This window comes from Chelonia mydas, chromosome 5 (assembly GCF_015237465.2).
Source record: "Chelonia mydas isolate rCheMyd1 chromosome 5, rCheMyd1.pri.v2, whole genome shotgun sequence".
In the NCBI taxonomy this organism is placed as follows: Eukaryota; Metazoa; Chordata; order Testudines; family Cheloniidae; genus Chelonia; species Chelonia mydas.
In genome coordinates this window covers 32962285-32983302 of record NC_051245.2, presented here as the reverse complement: position 1 = coordinate 32983302, position 21018 = coordinate 32962285, and the positions used below count along the sequence as shown (strand labels likewise).

The 21018-nt window shown below is 39.2% G+C and overlaps 1 protein-coding gene across 4 annotated transcripts in view; it reads right to left on the bottom strand.

Moving 5' to 3' along the window:
- NDUFS4 (NADH:ubiquinone oxidoreductase subunit S4) overlaps positions 1-21018 on the bottom strand; it is a 64905-nt gene that overhangs the window by 21384 nt on the left and 22503 nt on the right. Inside the window, exons 2-4 of one of the 4 annotated variants that reach the window (XM_043547121.1) lie at positions 20454-20498; positions 8356-8434; positions 7939-8029 (exon numbers count right to left, since the gene is read on the bottom strand). In XM_043547121.1, the coding sequence (XP_043403056.1) occupies positions 7939-8029; positions 8356-8366 (102 nt within the window). In that variant the 5' untranslated portion in view covers positions 8367-8434; positions 20454-20498. Of the gene's footprint in view, positions 1-7938; positions 8030-8355; positions 8435-11090; positions 11304-20453; positions 20499-21018 lie in introns of all 4 variants that reach the window. The other 3 variants (XM_043547122.1, XM_043547120.1, XM_007052811.4) reach the window with 3 other exon arrangements.

The following is a 21018-nucleotide window of genomic DNA, read 5'->3' as shown; positions in this document are numbered from 1 at the left end:
AAATAGATTGGCTTTGTTCTTTGGGCACAATCTTCCTCTCTGAGACAGACAGCAGATCAGTTCTGATAGCCTGCACTTACATATGATAAACATGATGAACTTATACTGACATCAGTGGGAGTTCTGTGCATAAGGTGAGCGTAATATCAAAATGTGAGTCAACCTCTAGATTTAGTGAAAAGTTTTGTCTTAATCAAGATAGAATTTAGAACTCTAAGACTGTATGAGTGTAAATATAAAAAGTCATGAAATATGATTGCCCAAAGCCAGACTCAGGTTTTCACTGTTTGTACTTTGAGGGAAGGAAAAGAAGGAAGTGAAAATCAGCACTTCTACTGATCTGACAAAAAGGCAAGGATTGGTTTCCCAATTTTCTGGCTTTTGCCTATTTTATGTAGCACATTTACACTTTTTGCATTTGTTACCTCAAATTTTCATCTCTAATTAGTTTACATAACCAGGTCTGAAGCGCTGCTCGTGTGATAGAGGCATGTACTCTACACAACAGGTGTGAGGAAAAGGGAAGAAAACCATGTCAGCATCATAAGTTATTGGGAGAGCTAGCCTTTAGAGAGAGAGAGAGAGAGAGAGAGAGAGAGAGAGAGGGAGAGAGAGAGTGTGTGTGTGTATACACACACACACAGTACCTAGTTTGTTTACAAAACTAAACTAGAGTTATACAGATCATGTGATTCCAGCACTGTGCACACATTCATCTGAGGGACACTTAGGACTAACATTGGAAAGGGATTGGAGGAGGGAAAACTCTCTGCACCCAGTAAGGGGGAAGGTAGATTGAAAATGCATTTTGGTGAGTGGAGTTTCTTTCCTTTCTTCTCTCTGGAACCCTCACTTTACTGGACACAAAAGAATCAGATGTCAACAAACTGGCTGGAGAAAAGAGACCAGCACTCAGTTATTAGTAAGTTTTTCCCTGTAAAGCTTTAAGGAAAAGATCTCATAACAAGAAACCAAATGCAGGTAACAGCAAGGCTTCTTCTGCATGCACACTGTTGCTTACACTATGAAAGCACAAACTATTTAATTAAGGCAGCAATTCCCTTACTCTCACTGTTGGAAATAGCACAGGGTTACACAATAATTATATGTATTTTAAAATCCTGGTTGTGGATGTGAATCCATTCTAAATTATTATTTATATTATTGTAGCACCAAGTGGCCCTTGTCATGAACCAAGGCTCTATTGTGCTAGGTGCTGTACAAATACAAAATAATACAGACGATAATATTTCTGGGGCAGGGACTAAAGTACAAGACAAGAGACAACAGATGATGCAATACAGACAGATTAAAAGTACAAGGAAATAATGAGATAATACCAGTCACTATGATAGCCAATGGTCTCAGCACACCAGTGACCTAATGGTTGTCATTTTTGTAGGTATCACAACAAAAGAGAATTTAGAGGAAGGATTTAAAGGTGAATAATGATGTAGTTTTGCAGATTAGAGGCAGTATAGGAGAAAGCACAAAGGACTAAAAGATTACCTTAAATTTTTGTATCCAGATACTGCTACCCAAGCAATCTACGTTAAAAGCATTCTGAAAATCAACATACAGCATGTCCACTGTATCCCTGTTGTAAAATGCAGTAGTATTGCTCAGAGAATTTCCAGCTAAGTAAGATTTCCTCTTCTTGAAAGTACAGTAAGTCTATATTTAATAAAGCTGCAATTTGCCAAATGTTTCTCCTTTCAATTCACAAAAATAGCTTCTAAGACAAACTCCAGAAATATCACACTGATTTGCCTCTAACTTTGCAGTATACTCATGCTTTGTTTTCAAGGAGAAGTTACACCACCACACATTTTTTATAGTTTTGTTGGATCTGCTGGAAAATGATCCAAACTTTTAAGGGTGTGCTAAAACTCTTATTGCTGTATCCTTTATATTACAGCACTGTAGACAACAGGAGACATTTGAAAAAGTTTAAACTTTTCAAGATCATTTTCCACATATGGGTACCTATTTCTATTTTGTGCTGCAGTGTCTATAACAGTGTCCTGTTTAATATACGCCATACTATGTCTTCTTCAATCAAACCCAAATTAGTTTCACTACTTTCCAAGCCTAGGCAAGACAGAGAGATGAATGAAGGTAAACTGGTTACAAGCTGACAAGGCTAAATGATGCTTGCTAGTAGGGCAAGCTTCTAGAGAAGTGGACTGGGATGGTTTCTACAATTGGTTACTGAAGGTATATTCATGCCTTTTGCTAAAATGGCTCTCATGCTAGGAATCCTATTGATCCATCAATAATCCTGGATTCTCAGATAGTAAAAATCACTACGGGCCATCACTACCACCTATGGATACCCAACAGGTTGCCACTATGACTCCCCTTTGATGTAGTCTTCCATCTGTTACTTCAAGGCTGGATTGTTGTAATGTGCTGTACACTTGAAGACCTCTTAAAAGTTGCAGCAGGTGAGGAATGCAACTGTCTACTTCCTGATTGAAGCGAGTGCTTACATTTTTGCACTAGCTTCCCATACACTTACACGTACAATTATTTCAAATGCCAGTTCTCTGAAATCCTGTCTACAGAAGGAAGCTGACCCATTGTTGACAGTTTTCAGTAACAAGTTCTCCTAACTGATTCAAGAAAACAGCTTAACTGATAATACAGACAGGGCAAAGCCATTTCAGCATAGTTGCTGAAATATCAATAGCATGGACACATACAGGATTTTGTCACTACAAGCAACACTGCAAGTAGCTCGTCATGCTTGTAACACACCTCATTGTCTATGTACAAAAAAGAAAAAAAATGCAAAGAGCGTTCACAGCACAATTGCAATTGCACTTGTAAACAAGGCTTCGCACTGCTCTATCCCACAGCAGGTCACTGTGCTCCCTCACAGTGCTAATATAAACAGAAAGCATTTGTGTAGCACCTGTAGCCCATCAAGCAAAGATTCTTGCCATGTCTCCTGTATTTTTACTTCTTATTTTGTGTGCTACTGTAACTTATGTACAGTTATATGAGTTTTCTCTTTAAAGATATAAAGCATGCAATATTATGGATTTTCTTTTTTAAAAATATGTTATGCAATACTGATGTCAACCAGTCTTATCCATTGAAAAAAGCTTTATGAAAATTTTGGTACAGCACCTCTTCAACTGTGGACAGCTACTTCCACAGAACTGTGCTTTGCTGGAAACTATGCAATAGGTACTCACTGTACAATGGTAGTATGCCAAATGCAAGGCCTGCTTGGGGCAGACACACTAAACAGGCTTACAATAGTATAAATGAAGCTTGTAAGTTGCAATAGTGGAATTTTTTAGTTTATGCAGTACTAATCATACTTTCTGCAATGATGCTCAAACTATGTTGTCCCATCTACATTTGTAGTTACATTGTTTTAAGCATCGCTTGCGGGAGATCCATTGCTAAAAGACCTTGTCAGTAACAGCCCAGGGTCTCAGAACCCTTCTCATGCTGCCATTTATCCTAGCAGTTCAGAACAGATTGAATGCCCTTGCTGTAAGCTTATTGGGTAAAACACCAGGCCTTTGGAATTCAACCCTGCTGGTGATCCAACAGAGCCTGAGTTTGACAAGAGATTCAGGATATGATGCAACACCCATGATTTTGTTTAGCTTTGTTCATTTTTTGTTTTATTTTGGCTTTGGCTATTCATTGAAGATACCTTAACATCTGGACTACACAGGAAATGAAAGTGATAATCATGACAGGGGTATTAGAGCATCATCACTTCTTGACGGTTATAGAGGATCACAAACTAAATGTGTGTCAAAATGTAATACTGTTGCAAAAAAGTGAACATCATTCTGAACTGTATTAGCAGGAGTGTTGTAATCAAGATACGTGACATAATTCTTCCACTCTACTCAGCACTCATAAGACCTCAACTGGAATACTGTATCCAGTTCTGGGAACCACACTTTGGGATGTGGACAAATTGGAGAAAGAGCAACAAAAATGATTAAAGTACTAGAAAACATGACCTATGAGTAGGGCCCTACCAAATTCATGGCCATGAAAAAAAAAAACCCACAAAAAACCGTCACGGATCGTGAAATCTGGTCTTTTGTGTACTTTTACCCTATACTATACAGATTTCGTGGAGGAGACCTGTGTTTCTCAAACTGGGGGTCCCGACCCTAAAGGGGGTTGCAGGGAGTCGCAAAGTTATTGTAGGTTTCAGAGTAACAGCCGTGTTAGTCTGTATTTGCAAAAAGAAAAGGAGTACTTGTGGCACCTTAGAGACTAACAAATTTATTTGAGCATAAACTTTCATAAGCTACAGCTCACTTCATCGGATGCATACTGTGGAAAGTGTAGAAGATCTTTTTATACACACAAAGCATGAAAAAATACCTCCCGCCACCCCACTCTCCTGCTGGTAATAGCTTATCTAAAGTGACCACCCTCCTTACAATGTGTATGATAATCAAGGTGGGCCATTTCCAGCACAAATCCAGGGTTTAACAAGAACTTTGTGGGGGGGGGGGGGAGGAAAAAACAAGGAGAGTGGTCACTTTAGATAAGCTATTACCAACAGGAGAGTGGGTTTGTGGGGGGGGGGGGGGGGGGGGGGGGGGGAGGGAGAGAAAACCTGGATTTGTGCTGGAAACGGCCCAACTTGATTATCATACACATTGTAAGGAGAGTGATCACTTTAGATAAGCTATTACCTCCCCCCACCCCACTCTCCTGCTGGTATTTTTTCATGCTTTGTGTGTATAAAAAGATCTTCTACACTTTCTACAGTATGCATCCGATGAAGTGAGCTGTAGCTCACGAAAGCTTATGCTCAAATAAATTGGTTAGTCTCTAAAGCTGCCACAAGTACTCCTTTTCTTTTTGCAAAGTTATTGTAGGAAGGTCATGGTATTGCCAACCTTATTTCAGCACTGCCTTCAGAGTTGGGTGGTCGGAGAGTGGCAGCTGCTGGCTAAATGCCCAGCTCTGAAGGCAGCACCCGGCCAGCAGCAGCGCAGAAGTAATGGTATGGTATTTCCATCCTGCCATCCTTACTCTGCACTGCTGCTGGTGGCAGGACTACCTTCAGAGCTGGGCTCCCAGCCACCAGTTGTTGCTCTCTGGCTGCCCAGCTATGAAGGGAGCACAGCCACCAGCAGCAGTGCAGAAGTAAGGGTGGCAATACTGAGACACCCTACAATAACTTTGTAACACCCCACCACCCTCCTTTTGGGTCCTGACCCCTATAATTACCTTTTTCCTACTAGACATTGTCATATATGCAACTGATCTACTGAGAAAGATGTGTCAGATGTAGGGAATGTGGTTGTGACAACGCAGTTCTTATTTTTTTAATGGTTTGCATGCAGAGCGCGTGGGACTCGGTTTCCCTATGTGCTGCTTGTTTAACAAGGTGGTGGGAGAGGCGGTTTGCTGTTGCAGAGAACCAGAGATGACCTCGCCTAGCAGTTGGGACCCTGGACAACAGCCTGGAGATTGGGTACTCTAGTGACTGGTCACTAGGAGGCCCACCCCAGCTTGGAAGTCAGCTGGTTCAGGTCAGTGGGAGGACAATGGGCTGAGGAGAGAGGGCCCCGTGACCTGCCCAGATGGTTCCAGCCAGTGGGGGAACAAAGGATGGAAGAGAGAAGGCCCAGGTGGCCTGTTTACCTGGGACCGAAGACAAAGGACACAGGAAGGACTGTTGGGGGAGGTAATATAGGATGGTCAGCTAGAAGAAGGGGGCTTCTGGACTGGGGAGAGAGAGCAACCAGAACCTACCAGGACAGAGGAAGACCTATCTGAACTGTGTTGACGGTTGCTAGGACCGAGGGCCCTGAGAACTTCCTGTGCTGTGTTCAATAAACCCTTGTTTTACGCTGGCTGAGAGTCACTGCAGCCTAGAAATTGGGGTTGCATTATTCCCTCTGGGTGTGGAGGTCTTGGGGGTCCAAGTCCAAGTGAGTGGACTTCCTGAGGGGTCCCAAGGCAAGAGACTGGTGTGCTGAAGGTTCAGAGAGGTGTGGTTCCAGGAGGCACTGAAGCACAGGGCTTAACCCCTGGAGAGAGAGAGCAAACCCCCGAGAAGGGCTGTCACACTGAAGGGGTTCCTCCCAGGGACCGTACGGAGCCGAGAGAGAGCATGAGTCCTGTGAGTCTGGGACAATCATTATGATAAAATTAGAGGTGGGGTGTGGGTGGGGAAGGGTTCAATTCATATTGCATAGTATGGTTTAATGAGCTCTGATAAGATGATGTCTACACATGCAGCATATATGACACTTTTCCAGGGGAGGAAAAAGTATCAATTTCTGGAATGTAATTTAACTATATAATTATGCATAGATACAGTGTGGTTTCATTATGCTTAACACCAGTTTTTGAAAAAATGAACAGAAAATTTATTAAAGTCTCTGAAAAGTGATTTGCTGCTAAATACGGGATTTAATCCGAATTTATAACTGAGTTAATGTATAATTTAATAAAAATGAATTTATATCAACAACCAAAATCAAGTTATTTACATAGCAAACTAATCTACATCAGACATTCACTTGAAAGCTCTCCTCATTTATAAACATGAACTGTTAAAGGCCTGTTATTTTTATTCAGGGGTGTGTTTTTCTGAAATGGTTTCTACATTGACTCTATTACAAACAAATCTAATTATTGACTGTACTCAAGTCTACAGACACAATAGTTGAAAAGATTCAGAGTATTACAAAAATTATTCTCAAGCCCTGTATGAGCACAGAAGAAAAAAATTCCAGTAAGATCCACAAATAAATTGCAAATAAACAACATATTTGGTTAGACGTATTACCACAGTACTGGGAAGAACTGGACAAAATGAACATTTAACCATCTTATTTACTATTTAAAGGGCTGCCAGATTAATATTGTATTTACAGAATTAATCAGGGATTGCATTATCAAATTTTAAAGTATTGTACATAATATCAAAAAATCCACAAAAATGTACAAATTGAACTTGACCCTTTTGTAGCCAGGATACATGTAACTATAACACAAATTACCACTCCAGTTAAACCTTTAGATTAGGGAACAGTGCTACAATAATTATATGAAATGCAACTCATAAAATAATTATTAAATCTAGGAAAAACTTGAACATGAGTATTTAGGCAGCATCCAGTGACTTTATCCATATACTGAGAACTGAACTATTGTATTTAAGTTTCTATACATAAAATGGCACATGCTGCACCACAAGTTACACATTTGTCCAACTGAATAACCACATCTGCCGAAATAGAGGAAAAATAATCTTAACACTGAAGTTTATGAACTAGAACTATGTTTATTGTTTTTGAAAATGAGATTCAGATAAAATGATTAAGGGTACTGTACTGTATTTACAAAGAATCTGAGCAGTTACCTGTTGACATAGACAAGGAAAGCATGACCCATATTTATATTATGGAAACTATGGGAAATAAAGTTTTAAAAAGATGTTAAACTATTTGAATTAATTTTAACAAGTCAGTTTGAAAGCTTTAGATGTCTCAATACTGAAGTTACTATTACACATTTTCAATTTAGATGATAAAAAAATTCAAGTATTTCTTTTTATTCCCAAGAAATTAAGATGCTTTTTTGTATGCCTGAAGGTAAATACAATATGAACTATCTATTATGGGATTTTTTTAAAAAATTAAGATTCAAAAGTGGTAAGAAAGCCAATGAAAAACAAGTTTTTGCTATGACACATTCCCACCAGAAGTCCTGGAAGTCTTACAAAACTTATGCTATTTTATATTGTAAGCATAAGTATCAGGTTGCATCTAAAGTAACGGACCACACATTGCAAAATTTATGAAGAGAAGGTTGCCAAAATTCTAATCTGCTACTGATTAGGAGAAGAATGCTATGCATTTGTTCCTAGTTGTAATCTAACCCTCATGCATATTCAAAAGCCAAGTATAGGTACAAAGTAACACTAACTTTGCATGGTTCTTTAGACTTTATTTCTTCATCACTGTAGAACCCAGTAAAGTTCATTTTAGGAAGCAGTGGCAAATTCTGTGTGATTTCACTAAAAAGGCAAATGTATGGCTTTCAAAAATAGCACTTTCATTACAAAACTAGAGTTCTTACTGCTTCTTGACCACAAAATAATCAATACCAAGGTAGTTTCATAATTTTATATTGTTTAAGATTTGTAACCATGAATTTCTTTCACATACAGATTTCCTTATGGCTCAATAATATTACCGCTTTAAAACATATGAGAGATTTTTGCTTTGTAGTTTACATTTATATGGCTTTCCTACAAGAGCATGGAACATCATACTGAATGCCTATTGTGCAGAATTAACCCTGAAGGCAGTATCATAGCAGTGTGCAGTAGAAAACCCTTACCAATTTTTCATCAACTGTGATGAGTTGCGTGTCTTGAGCTTGGTCCTGTGCCAGCCGCCATGTGGAAGTGCTCAGTGACCTGCAGTGCAAGACGTGAAGTTAAAAAATGATTCATGCAATGAGAAAATAGAGGCAGACAAATCTTACATAAACAAGTTACTTTATCAATATCCATCTTGTAAAAAAAATGGAAGAGGGAGAGATGAGGGCACAAAAATCCTTTTTCTCCCCAATTAGTTCTGTCTGCTGAGTTTTTGGCAGACTCCCACTTAGGAGTTCACAACAGGCTGCACTTTATGTCAGCCTACAGGCTCTCTGTCACAGAGAGACTGCCAGTGGCAAGGACTGTACTGCTCTATATGAACGTACAGTAGTTGGTTTGTCACGAACAGAAAAAAAACCCACAGAGCTGATGCAAGTATTCAGGAACTCTGATCCCTAAATGATGGCATCAGAGGAAAACAATCTTAATTCTATCCCAATGGCGTAAGCTACAGTTGTACCGTTTAATAACAGGATATTAAACAAACTCACTCCTCTTAACTGATCATTCAGATACAAATTCTGTCTTTATGACTAGGTACAACTCATTTTGATTCATTTCTACCTCAATTGTTGATCTGTTTAGTAACTTCCAAACAATTTGGTTAATCTTTTAGCATAGTTAGTAAAACCCATAACATTAAGTATGGGCAGAACTATGAAGCCAATCCTGCTCCCAGTTAATTCAGTGATGGTTTTGCCATTAATTTTCATTAAGTCATTGGGAGCAGAATTGGGCCCTACAAAAGCAGTTGGTCCCTTGGCAAAACAGAACAGCAAGTGAAAGAGCAGTTTTCTCTGCTAACTCACAGTGTGCTTCATGTTTAATTCAGGTTGCTTTAAACAAATGATGCATTCAAGTGCGAGAATATATAAGAACAAAAAAAAAAAAAAAAAAAAAAAAAAAAAGAGTGGACCAGGCTACTGTAGTTTTTGACTGTCCTTCAGAGGTTATATAATTCAGAAAGCTAGATGTACTTCATAATGCAAATGAAATTTATGAGATTTGTGTTTATGAGGTGCCATGCTGATGATTTATTGCCATCTCTTTTAACACTACATTATACAATTTTTGAAAACCAACCATATGATACGAATACTTTCTGAAATCCAACTTTTTCAGGAACAGAATGACAGTATGTTCAGAATTTTTTTTTTAAAATACTATCTAAGCCAAAAATAAAAGCCAACAACTATGTACATTTGTTTAGTAGGCTACAATACGAAATACAGTTTAAGACCTATGAGTTTGCATACAACCATTCAAGAACAAATTTGAAAAGCATGTCTTATAATGATGTACTGTGCTCTGAAGGGATAGAGTCCAAATGGCTGTTATAAATTCATCTATTCCCAAAATTTAGTAATAAACCAACTTTACTGCATTTTGCAACATCAACTAAATTAATTTCCCCATTTTAGAGAAAATAGTCCAATTGACATTTAAAGTGACTGAAAAAGTTATTTTAACAATGCTGACAAAGTTCTAGTTATTACTGCTTGGAAGAGTTTAAGATCACTAAGCACAGGTCAAGCCACAACTATTTGATGCAAAGTTATAATTGGAATTAGTAGGATCCAACTCCATTTGTCCAGGAAAACAATAACATTCCAAGAGGTTATGTTACTATTATTTCAAGTTCAATGCAATTCTACTTCAGTTGTGTATTCCCATTGGTCTATGTTATGTAATGTGCATTAATGCAGTTCATATTTAACTATATTAAATTTGATTTGCCAAAAAAGCAGTTTGCCATCAATTACAAAACAAATTCTCTTTTATTATTTTTACTTTTTCACGATAATGCAGCCTTCTTAAGTACAAAAATTCTTGCATCATCCCACTTGACCACATGAACTCATCATTCTTGCTTGAGCCGACAGATTTCCTCTCTGGCGGCACTGGAATAATAGAGACCAATTGTTCTGGGTGACTTCAGCATAAATGCAGATGATGAACCTTCTTAATAAGCTTAAGATATCTTGGCTATCATGACAGCTGTGTGTGTCTCAGGTAGCTTCTGGCTCAATTCTAGCAGGTGGCTGAACTCTAGATCTTGTTTTTGGGACTGACATTGGAGGTGGTGGGGTGAGAGAAAGAGGATATGCCCTGGCAGACTGACCATTATCCACCTCTGTTTTGTTGGGTGAAGCACTCACTTCTGTCAAGCTTCCTTGATAGTCTGATCTTGCAGGCTTACTGGACTGCCTTTCATAACGTGCCTGTACAGTGCCTAGCCAAATGATGTTCTGATTATCACTGGGGCTCCTAGATACTACTGCAGTACAAATAAATTATAATCCACTGGGTTTCAGAGGGTTCAAAGAAAATTGGCAGGCTAGTAAAAGCAATGGCTTACTGGGACTTTTTAATGATATATCATCCTTTACCCATGAACACAACCTTCTCTGGTTCCATCTTACACAATAGTTTTTTTGTTTTGTTTTTTCAGATGAAGCAGAAGGAAATATGGGTGGAGCATTGGTGGGAGAAGTCTTGTTCCAAATAGGAATAATTGAAACAAAAGAGCTTATATGGATATCTTCACCTTCACTATAACACCTACAAAGTATCAATCAGCAGAACAGTCCAGGAGGGTGAACCCCCAAGGTTAAATCAGAGCTGTTTAAATCCAGAAAGTTAAGGAATTTTCAAGCCATTTTAACAATAAGATCACATGAATCAGACTGATCTGTTTGTCTGCATGGTAGGAAAGGTATGCCTGGAAGAAGGTGGGCAGTGTCAGTACACAGCCTGGGTTTCAACTATTGCTGCTTCCTGAGGTTATTGGAGCGCTAGGGATGTGCAGACTATGACATGAAAGTCCGATCCAGATCTCTCTTGGCTGGTGAAGGACAGCGGGGAGATAATAAAACCATAACTGGAACAGATTTTTTACGACTCCCTGCAGAAGAGCAAGATATCAGCTCTGCTTAAAAGGCTATCTGACCCTTGCTCAAGAAACCATTTTGTTGCTGACAATAGTTCAGTTTCACTCTGTCTTGAAACTGCCACACCAGGGGAAGATTAAAATAGTTTAGCAAGGCAACTACAGCATTGTCTGTGGTCCTCCAATCTCTGATCCCACACAGCTGGGTCTTCAAATGTGGTATAGTACACAGAAGACCATGGTTTTTTTGGTGGACGATCATCTTACGGTGATGAAGATCATACACCCACAGCAAATTGAGGTGTATCAGCCAGTTTTTATTATCAACTAGCCATGAAGTGCAGATGATACACCTGTGGACACTGCAGATGTAGACTAGTTACTGAAGTTTCTCAGTTCTGTTCCTTCTGAAAGATACTAGGAGGAGTCTGTGATGGGTTCCCCCTGGGAACTGCGGTACCACTGAGCCCTCTGACCCACCAGCCTGGACTCCTTAAACTGTACTGCTGTGACAAACTGCAGACCTGCTCCCGGTCTTACAGTTCCACCAGCATATACAAAGGTAGGGACACACCCAGCTGCAGTTACATGCAGGCTCTCTGATTAGCCACTGCACAACCCAACGAACAGTAGAAAGGCTAAAGCCATGATAACTCTAAGCTCCCCAGGAACACAGCCCCTCTGGAGCACAAACCCAAAATTATACTGTCTTGCGCTGCACCAAGGAACTGTACGGTGTAAGCTCAGAGTCCCCACTCCCGAATCTAGAGAGGAATATGCAACAGCTTCTCTGAGCTAACATTCCCAAGCACTTCACTCCAACTCACTGGTTTAGATAAAGCAAAAACAAGTTTATTAGCTACAAAAGATAGATTTTAATTGATTATAAGTGATAGCAAACAGATCAAAGCAGATTACCTAGTGAAAACACACAAACTAAGTCTAAGATACTAGAAAGATAGGATATGAATTAGCAAATTCTCACCCTGGCTGATGATACAAGCAGGCTGCAGATTCTTAAGGGACAAACTGCACTTGCTTTTCAGCTTTGAATCCCCAGGTCTTTCATACACAGGCTAGAAATCCCTTTAGCCTGGGTCCAGCACTTCCCTCAGTTCAGTCTTTGTTCTCAAGTGTTTCCAGGAGTCTTCTTGTGTGGGGAGTGATATTTCTCCCTGCCTTATATAGCTTTAGCATATGGTGGGAACACTGTTTCAAAACTTGATTCCCAGACCGGTTTGTGGAAAAATACTGACATCCCAAGATTGAGTCCAGAGACATGTGGTCTGATCACATGACCTTGCATATCTTGCTGAGTTATAGCAGCCATTACTTACATGCTGTCTAGAACATTCACAAGAATGTTAAGTTCTTCCAGGGTCCATTGTCTTTGTCTTCTTCACTGTTGTACCAGAAAGGCTAGTTGTGGGTGTCACCCAGAGTAAGCATGATTGAAATGCAGATATATAGTCAATATTCCTCATTTTAGATACAAAAATGATACATGCATACAAATAGGATAATCATAACTTCCAATGACACCTCACATGACCTATCTTGTACAAAATGCATCATAATTATACCATAATCATATCATAATATCACTGTGAGGAATATGGGTGTAGTGTCACAGAGTTTTCAGCAATTACTTGTCTGTTCAAATGCTCCCATCTATTAGATCAGAAAGGAACTGTATAGGAGTTGGAGGACAATTTTGTGGCCAATAGAGTGCTGCCCACAGAGCACTCCTGAGGAGCAAAAGAAAAAATTTTAAATAAAGATTCATTAAAGAGAAAAAACAGCAAAATGTTAAACTGAACTAGCTGTACCTGCTAGAAACAGAAGTACTGAGTGTGTTCAAACAACCCTATGTGGTGAAAATATTACAAAGTCCTTTGTTTATTTTTGCGTTCATCAACTGCGAGAAGGAATTATACCCACTGCTTGGGCTGGCGTACAGGAAAAGAAGTTGAAAGACCAATGAAAACCCATGAACTCAGTATTCATTTTATTTTAATCTTTGATTTTAAAATAACTTTTTACTTCACTATAATAAGACATGCATACTAGTCTAGGTATCCTCTGGCTTAGATAAATAATTCTTTTAATGCAAATAGCATTTTGATCATAAAGCACTAGTAGAAATCTGTTGTTCTTGAGCTCAGTGGATAACCAAGACTTAAACTGAAGTTTTAATTTAAAAGGTGGTTCTTAAAATGGCATAATGGATGCCGATGCTTATTCATTTAGTTTGCCTATCAAATATTCTCAAGTTTCTTTTACACTACTACAGTTTTTCCACATTTACAATATATTGTGAATGTGTTCACTTTATCTTATATCTTTATAATTTCCACGTTAGTTTCTTTACTCTTTCAGAGATGTTACAAATTTAGTGCCAAACGACATTTGATCATGAATTTTCACCAAAATTGTTCAGAGCCAATCCAATTCCTTGCTTTTAAGTTTGTGTTTAGGAAATTATGAGTAGTTAAACGGTCTTGGAATTTCTCAGGATTTTTCCTCTCTGAAAAATTCACACAGACACCCAATCATTTTTTATTTGTGTAGGTAAATAAAGACTTTAAAAAAGGGACAGATAGATCACCAGTGCATTAAGTTAAAAAGGAGTGGCTGGCACTGGCCAAGCTAACAAAGCTTCATGGCCCTCCTTGAAAAAGTACCTACCCAGGGAGAAGATCTCTCATAGTAGAGGGCTCTTTAATCTAGCAGAAAAACATATATGAGATTGAATGGCTGGAAGTTGAAACTACACAAATTCAAACTTGCATTATGGCATAAGATTTCATCAGTGAGAATAATCAATCATTCAGTCAGCGAGGGTAATCCACATCAAGGAATGTGGTGAATTCTCCATTACTTGAAGTCTTTAAATTAAGATTGCATCTCTAAGAGATCTGCTCTAATGCAACTACATGCTATTACATTTGATGCAGGAATTACTAGGGGGAAAGGAGGGCAGGAAATTGATAGCTTGTGTTATGTGGGAGGTCAGACTATATGATCACAATAGTCTTTTATGACCTTACAAATCTTTGATAAAAGGATGACACACACAAAAAAAAAAAATCCAATGAGCCCTGTTTACCTCTTTTGTAGGCATAGCTGATGAATCTTTAGGGTGTTTTCACTCAGAACTAATGGCAGATCAATGGCAAAACTTCTAGCGTTTGAGGAATTATATTGCCTGGAGTTCATATTTTTTTTCTTTTCTAGACTATAAACCAAACGTAAGCCAAATTAAACATATTCCAAGTTTATTCCTCACAGGTAGAAAGGTTGTCAGTTACTGCAGGGGACTATTCCCCACAACTATGTTATTTGTATTCAACATCCAAACCTTTTGACAAAGTTTACTTAAGTTTGGCTGATGTTAGAGAAAAGTGTGCAAGGACAATTCCACGAGGTCCAGAAACTATGAACTCTGAGCCCAGAAGAGTGCTACTGGAATTACTCATTGCTTTTCTTCAGGAACAGAAGGAGTAAAATAGGCCTAGTGACTAATTTTGAAACAGGATATTCAGAGCCACTGCCTCCTGGCTCCTAGTGCGTCAGGAATAAACTCATTTCAGTCTGCTTACAAAAAGATCCCGGTTTTGCTATGGACAAAAAGACTCCACTGAGATCACCTCTTGTCTACTTATCCAGTTGTGCTGTGCTGATTTTTGCTATGCTGACCCCAAGAACAGTTTACACTTGTTTGTTTGTATAGGCCATCACTCTAGTTCTGTCCATCATAATGGACAGGTTGAAGTTACACCTGTTTCGGTAAGAGCAAGAAGAGCTAGTCAAATAGCTTGGTTCTCTAGCCACGTTCTGCTTCTTTTCATTACTATCTTCCCTGTACTAAGGATCTATAGCTAAACAGACTGGCAATCATAGCGATCATAAGCCCATACGTTTCCTCAATCAGATGACCTCTTTGAATCTGTTCTTGCTTGCTACCAGGCTAGGGAAGAGTCTGGGAGCTCTCTATTTGAAATGGGGTTGAAAATAAGCATCCAAGAGGGAGTTGGTATGATTTTGATTCTACAGTATTTGATCATTTGAGTAGGAGTAACTTGACTATTCAAAGTTCACAATCATCGCAACAAATTTTGGTCAGATTTTCAAAGGTGTCAAATACCAAAAAATCTCACTGAATTGATCTCAGAGTGCTACTTGTACTCAAAGTCAGCAGCTTCAAAAATTTCTCCCCCCTTCAACCTTTCATTATCCTCAGGTTCATTAACCTCAAAATACAAGCACATCTCAGACTTCCTCATAAAAACAAACAAAAAAGCAAAGCACAGTCTTGACTCTGCATGCCTCTACTACACCATCTCCCTTTCCTACTTCACTTCCAAAGTAACAAAACATGCCATCTAAAGACACTGCTTTGAGTTCCCCTTTTCGAGTTCCATCTTTCATCTCCACTGAAACTGCTCTCACTCAATTCTTGGATGCACTTCTTGGCCAAACCTCTACTCTGCTCCATCCATATGTTTCTTGACCTGTTGGTGGCTTTTGATTCTATCAACCAGTCCCTGCATCTTTAAAAATCATGCCCTCTGTTGGTTTTTATGGCTTCATCTTTGCATGGTTTTTCCTTCCCTCTCCTATAGATCTGTCTCTTTTGGCAGGTCATCTGCCTTCCCCCCTTTCTCCTTGATTGGCATCGTCCAAGATATGGTCCTTGTCCTCACACCATCCCACCCTCATTTTTGTGTTTATCTACCTGGTACAGGGACAGTCTTTGTGTCACTTGTTTGTACAGTGCAGTGTCTAAATGAGCCCTGATCCATGATATCCTGATATCACTGACAGGTTGGATCACAGAAACCCCCTAGGCGTTGCCAACTGATGTGCCAAGACTACTTCTGCTCCTGCTTTCCTGCCCTGTCAGCTTAGGACTTCAGTGCCCTGCCTGGTTTGAGCCAGACCTGCTAGCCTGCTGCAAACCCAGACCCAGGTCTGAACCACATCCCTTAACAACTGTAGGCTTAATTGAAAGCAACTTGGGAAGTGTTCCTGTCCTTGACACTCAGATGTCTAACTCCCAATGGGGTCCAACCTCTAAATAAATCCGTTTTACCCTGTATAAAGCTTATACAAGGTAAACTCATAAATTGTTCGCCCTCTATAACACTGACAGAGAGATATGCACAGCTGTTCCCCCCCACCCCCCCGGTATTATTAATTAACCCAGAGTATGTATTAAGTGATTTTATTAAATACAAAAAGTAGGATTTAAGTGCTTCCAAGTAGTAACAGACAGAACAAAGTGAATTACCAAGCAAAATAAAATAAAACATGCAAGTCTAAGTCTAGTACAGTAATAAAACTGAATACAGATAAAATCTCTCCCTTAGAGATGTTTCAATAAGTTTCTTTCACAGACTGGACACCTTCCTAGACTGGGCACAATCCTTTCCCCGGTACAGCTCTTGTTCCAGCTCAAGTGGGAGCTAGGGGATTCCTCATGATGGCTCCTCTTTAGTCTGTTCCACCCACTTATATATCCTTTGTCCCTCTGGGCTCCTACCCCTCCTTCTCAGTGGAAAAGCACCAGGTTAAAGATGGATTCCAGTTCAGGTGACATGATCACGTCCTGTGAGATCCCAAGCCTTTATTCCTCCCAACCTGACACACAGGAAGGCCTGCCTGCAAACAGAGCCATCCACAGTCAATTGTCCTGGTTGATGGGAGCCATCAAGATTCCAAACCACCATTAATGGCCCACACTTTGCATAACTACAATAGGCCCTCAGAGTTATATTTCATATTTCTAGTTTCAGATACAAAAGTGATATTTATACAAATAGGATGACCACACTCAGATTAAGATTTGTAACGATACCTTACAAGAGACCTTTTGCATGAAGCATATTACATTATATTCACGCTCATCAGCATACTTTCATAAAATCATATAGAGTGCAACGTCATAATCACTGCAACACAAAATATTTACACAAAATAAACAGACTGATAATTGGTCCAGTAAATTAGTTTTCAAATGTGGAAGCCATATTAAAAATGTTACAGGAGACAGCTGGAAAGATACCCCAAAATTGCAATAGTTCAGGGTACTCAAACCTTATTCATAAAGGTGAACTAGACAACCACATGATTTATCTCCCAGACTTCCTTCACGTTTGCAATCATGTACTTATTTGCTTATGTAAAAAAAAAATTAGAATCCTCCCCCCCCCCTCCTCTTTATTGCAATTTAGCAGCTGGAAATAGGAAGCAGCCAGCACCATGTGACCTGCCATTCTCCATGGAATACTTGCGATCTGTAGACCACAGCCGCTTTGGAATCTTTGCTATAGACCACTGGCATTATCTTTTATTTCCAGTTTTTAAAAACAGATTAAAGAGCCTTCTAAACTTAATTGGTAGAAGTGACAACATAACCATCTGTCTGACATAACCCTGCTCCTAACTCTAGTGGTTTAACTCTTCCAGAAGATCTAAGAATTCTTTCAAGAACTTCTGTTTTCACTTCAAATTATGTCAAAAGGGTAGGTATCCTACACAAGCACTGTACAGATTCTTGGCAACATAGCATAAGGAGATCAATTTTAAACAAAAGTTTTAAGAAGCCAGAGGTCTGCAAGCAATAATATGCCTGCCCTTTAATGCACAAATAGGTAGGCATCTACTATTTACATATTCAAGCATTGTAACTATGTTCTCAAACATACATGGATAAAGCCACTGCTCACTGACACTTTGGTGCAAAATGTCCAGTTCTTAGTACTGCAGATCTGTCCCATACTAGATAGTTTCTCAAATATATGGTGTCTATTACCGCCTGGCAATGTAGCTGCTTTTAACATCCCAGATGAAGACCAACTAAAGTGACACTAATCAAAACTTCAATCTTTAGAGGTTGTCAAAACTTTAGTTGATCCTTTGGTTTTGTCCTTTGCAAAACCCATCAGGCACATTTCTTATTGCAAAGAGGGTCTATTCCCTTTTGCAACTGGTCCATGTACAATTTGGCTTAGCAAAGTCATAGATGGTGTACTGCAATAATTTCTATTAATTCACACATTCTGGTTCCTTAATTTGACATTTTCTGGGATCTGTGACAGAGTCCCTCCTGATCTTCTACTAGGACTGCTGTGAGGGGGATCCAAGCCTATGTGCTCTGTATCCTCTGGGATGTGTTAAGCTTCTGGAGCCCCAACAAAGCCCAGCCACTGCCCCATGTTAAGATCCCTAGGCATATTCTCAGGGCACAGACTTCTGACACTCCCTCTGAGTGTTGGGACCTGCAGTCTAGTTGCCTAGCCCCTCTGGGTGCAGCTCTGATCCTTCAAACTTCCAAGTACTTAAATACATCTCTCTCCTAAACTCCACCTCAAAAAGTGTGGAGCTTTTGGTTTGTAGTTTAATTCTCTCAAGAGAATGCAGTAGTTTGTGAAATATATACACAAACACTTTGTAATGTCTAACAGCTTTATGCTGTTTTATACTTATGTAAAGCACAGGACAGTACAGATCATACAAGACAACAAATGCTAAACACATGTGGCTGCCTCAGTTTCCTCATCACTCCAGGGCATTCTTTGTGCTCGAGGTCCAGTCCCTTGGATTGTCCAGTCAGAGGCCATCTGGGCTCAGGAAAGCAGTCAGGGCCCCCTTGATATTTCTACATGCAGGGTGGTCTCTCCCACCTGGACCGTAGAATTGACTCTGAGAAGATCAGCTTCTGCCCTTTTAAAGCCTTCAGCTCCATGTCAGGGGACACTCTGGCCAGCGCCCCAATATCAGCATGAACCCCTGTCAGATGACTGCTGCTGATGTGACTCCCCCTGGTTAAATCAGTTCTTCTGGGAAGGAACCAGTCGTGTTCAAAGTGAATAGATTTCCAGTGACTAGGTAATTCCACCAGCCTTTGTAATTCTCAACCCACCATGGAGGCAAAAAACCATGGAGATAGCAAAAGGCTGCATATTCAAACGAAGTTTGCAGCCTGACAGACACACAGTGTACATAATCTAACACGGAACACATCAGTTGTACAGATATAGCCCCAATTCATCACAGACATAACAAGTAGTAATGTGATTTTTTTCACCACCACTGTGATGTGAGAATCACTGTTATGTCAACCAGCAACCAAGTGGAAAGATACCGAATCACTCAAACATTAACAAGTTAGACACTTAACTACAGAAATATTGTTTGACATGCATAATAAGATCCACTGCCTATATTATGAGCCCTCAGCTAGGATCAAGCTATTTAAGTCCTTGCTTGTTCCGATTTGCTTCAATTTATCTTAACTCCTAATTAGCTTTTCATATTGAAAAGTGTGCAGTCCTTAAATCCTGTTGGATGTCTTTTTTGTATTAAATTTTAAAGGCTGATTTTGATTGTAATATGTAGTTTATTTAAAATTTAATTTTACATAATTTTTTGAAAATGTCTTATCACATGATAGAGGTCCAGCTTCTCCATCTCACCTGTGCAGGAAGTGAGGGTGCCCATTAGGGAGTCATTTGAAATTCCCTAATCCTGACTAAGCAGTAGCTCTAATTTACAGCATTGGTGTAAGGTCCCACAGAAACCTTATACCTGTGGAAGATGAGGTACAGCAGCACTCCCCATTCCCAACATGACCACTTTCCCTCTTTACATCAGGGAAGCAGGAGCCTGCTCTGTTGATACCATCACATCTGAGAGTTCTGCTATAAAGGAGAGGAGTACTTGAAGGTGCCACAAGTACTCCTTTTCTTTTTGCAGATACAGACTAACACAGCTGCTACTCTGAAACCTGCTATAAAGGAGAACTTTCTACTGACCGTTCCTGGCTAGTTTAAATCCACGTTGTGCCATTCAAGCTCAAGAAGTGCCAAGTGGACTTACCAGACCTGAACTTCAGCTCAGACTTGTTAAATATGGAAAAATGTGAAATTTTATAAAATTTTAGCTAAATTTTGCATGAAAATTAAGTAAGGCATTTGGCCTAAACACTAGTCTTGAAAATCTGTTATTTTTATTAAGATTTTAAGATTTGACTGACTGATTTTTAGGTGAAACTAAGAAGACTACATATTAACCAATGCATAGTAACAACTCCATTTTTTTTTTTTTTTTTTGCATTTAAATACACAACCAAAAAAATTAAAAAAAAAAAAAAAAACTTACACATTTGGGAAGACTGATACAGACACTGAAGTAATAGAGACTTATCTAAAAAAAATAAGGAAAATGTAAAGAACTCATGTTTAGAAGAGGTCAAATTACTGTGCTTGCCTGGCTGGTACACAGAATGACCAGATGCAGAGTATTCATACTCCTCTGGTCTAATCAATAAGATAAGACTGAACTCACTGTAAAAAAAATAGCTACTTAATCACTATGTGGGAAACATCTTCTAGCACTGCCTTTTGGTCAACGGTTGGAGACATGTTGAAGAAAATTTGATGTTTTGAAAAGGGAAAATTGGGTCATAATAGGAAGACAGAGGAAAGCCGGAAATCAAACCCCATACCTCATTCATCATATAATAGGGCTTTGAAGGCACTCATGAAAAAGCATGTACAGTATTCTGATCAAGCATAAAGGGAGTTTTAAGAAGATCAATCCTGAACAACAGTAGTTACTAGAACAAATGCAATTCAAAACAGAACCCTGGAATATGCAGAACAGAAAGAAAAGGAGTACTTGTGGCACCTTAGAGACTAACCAATTTATTTGAGCATGAGCTTTC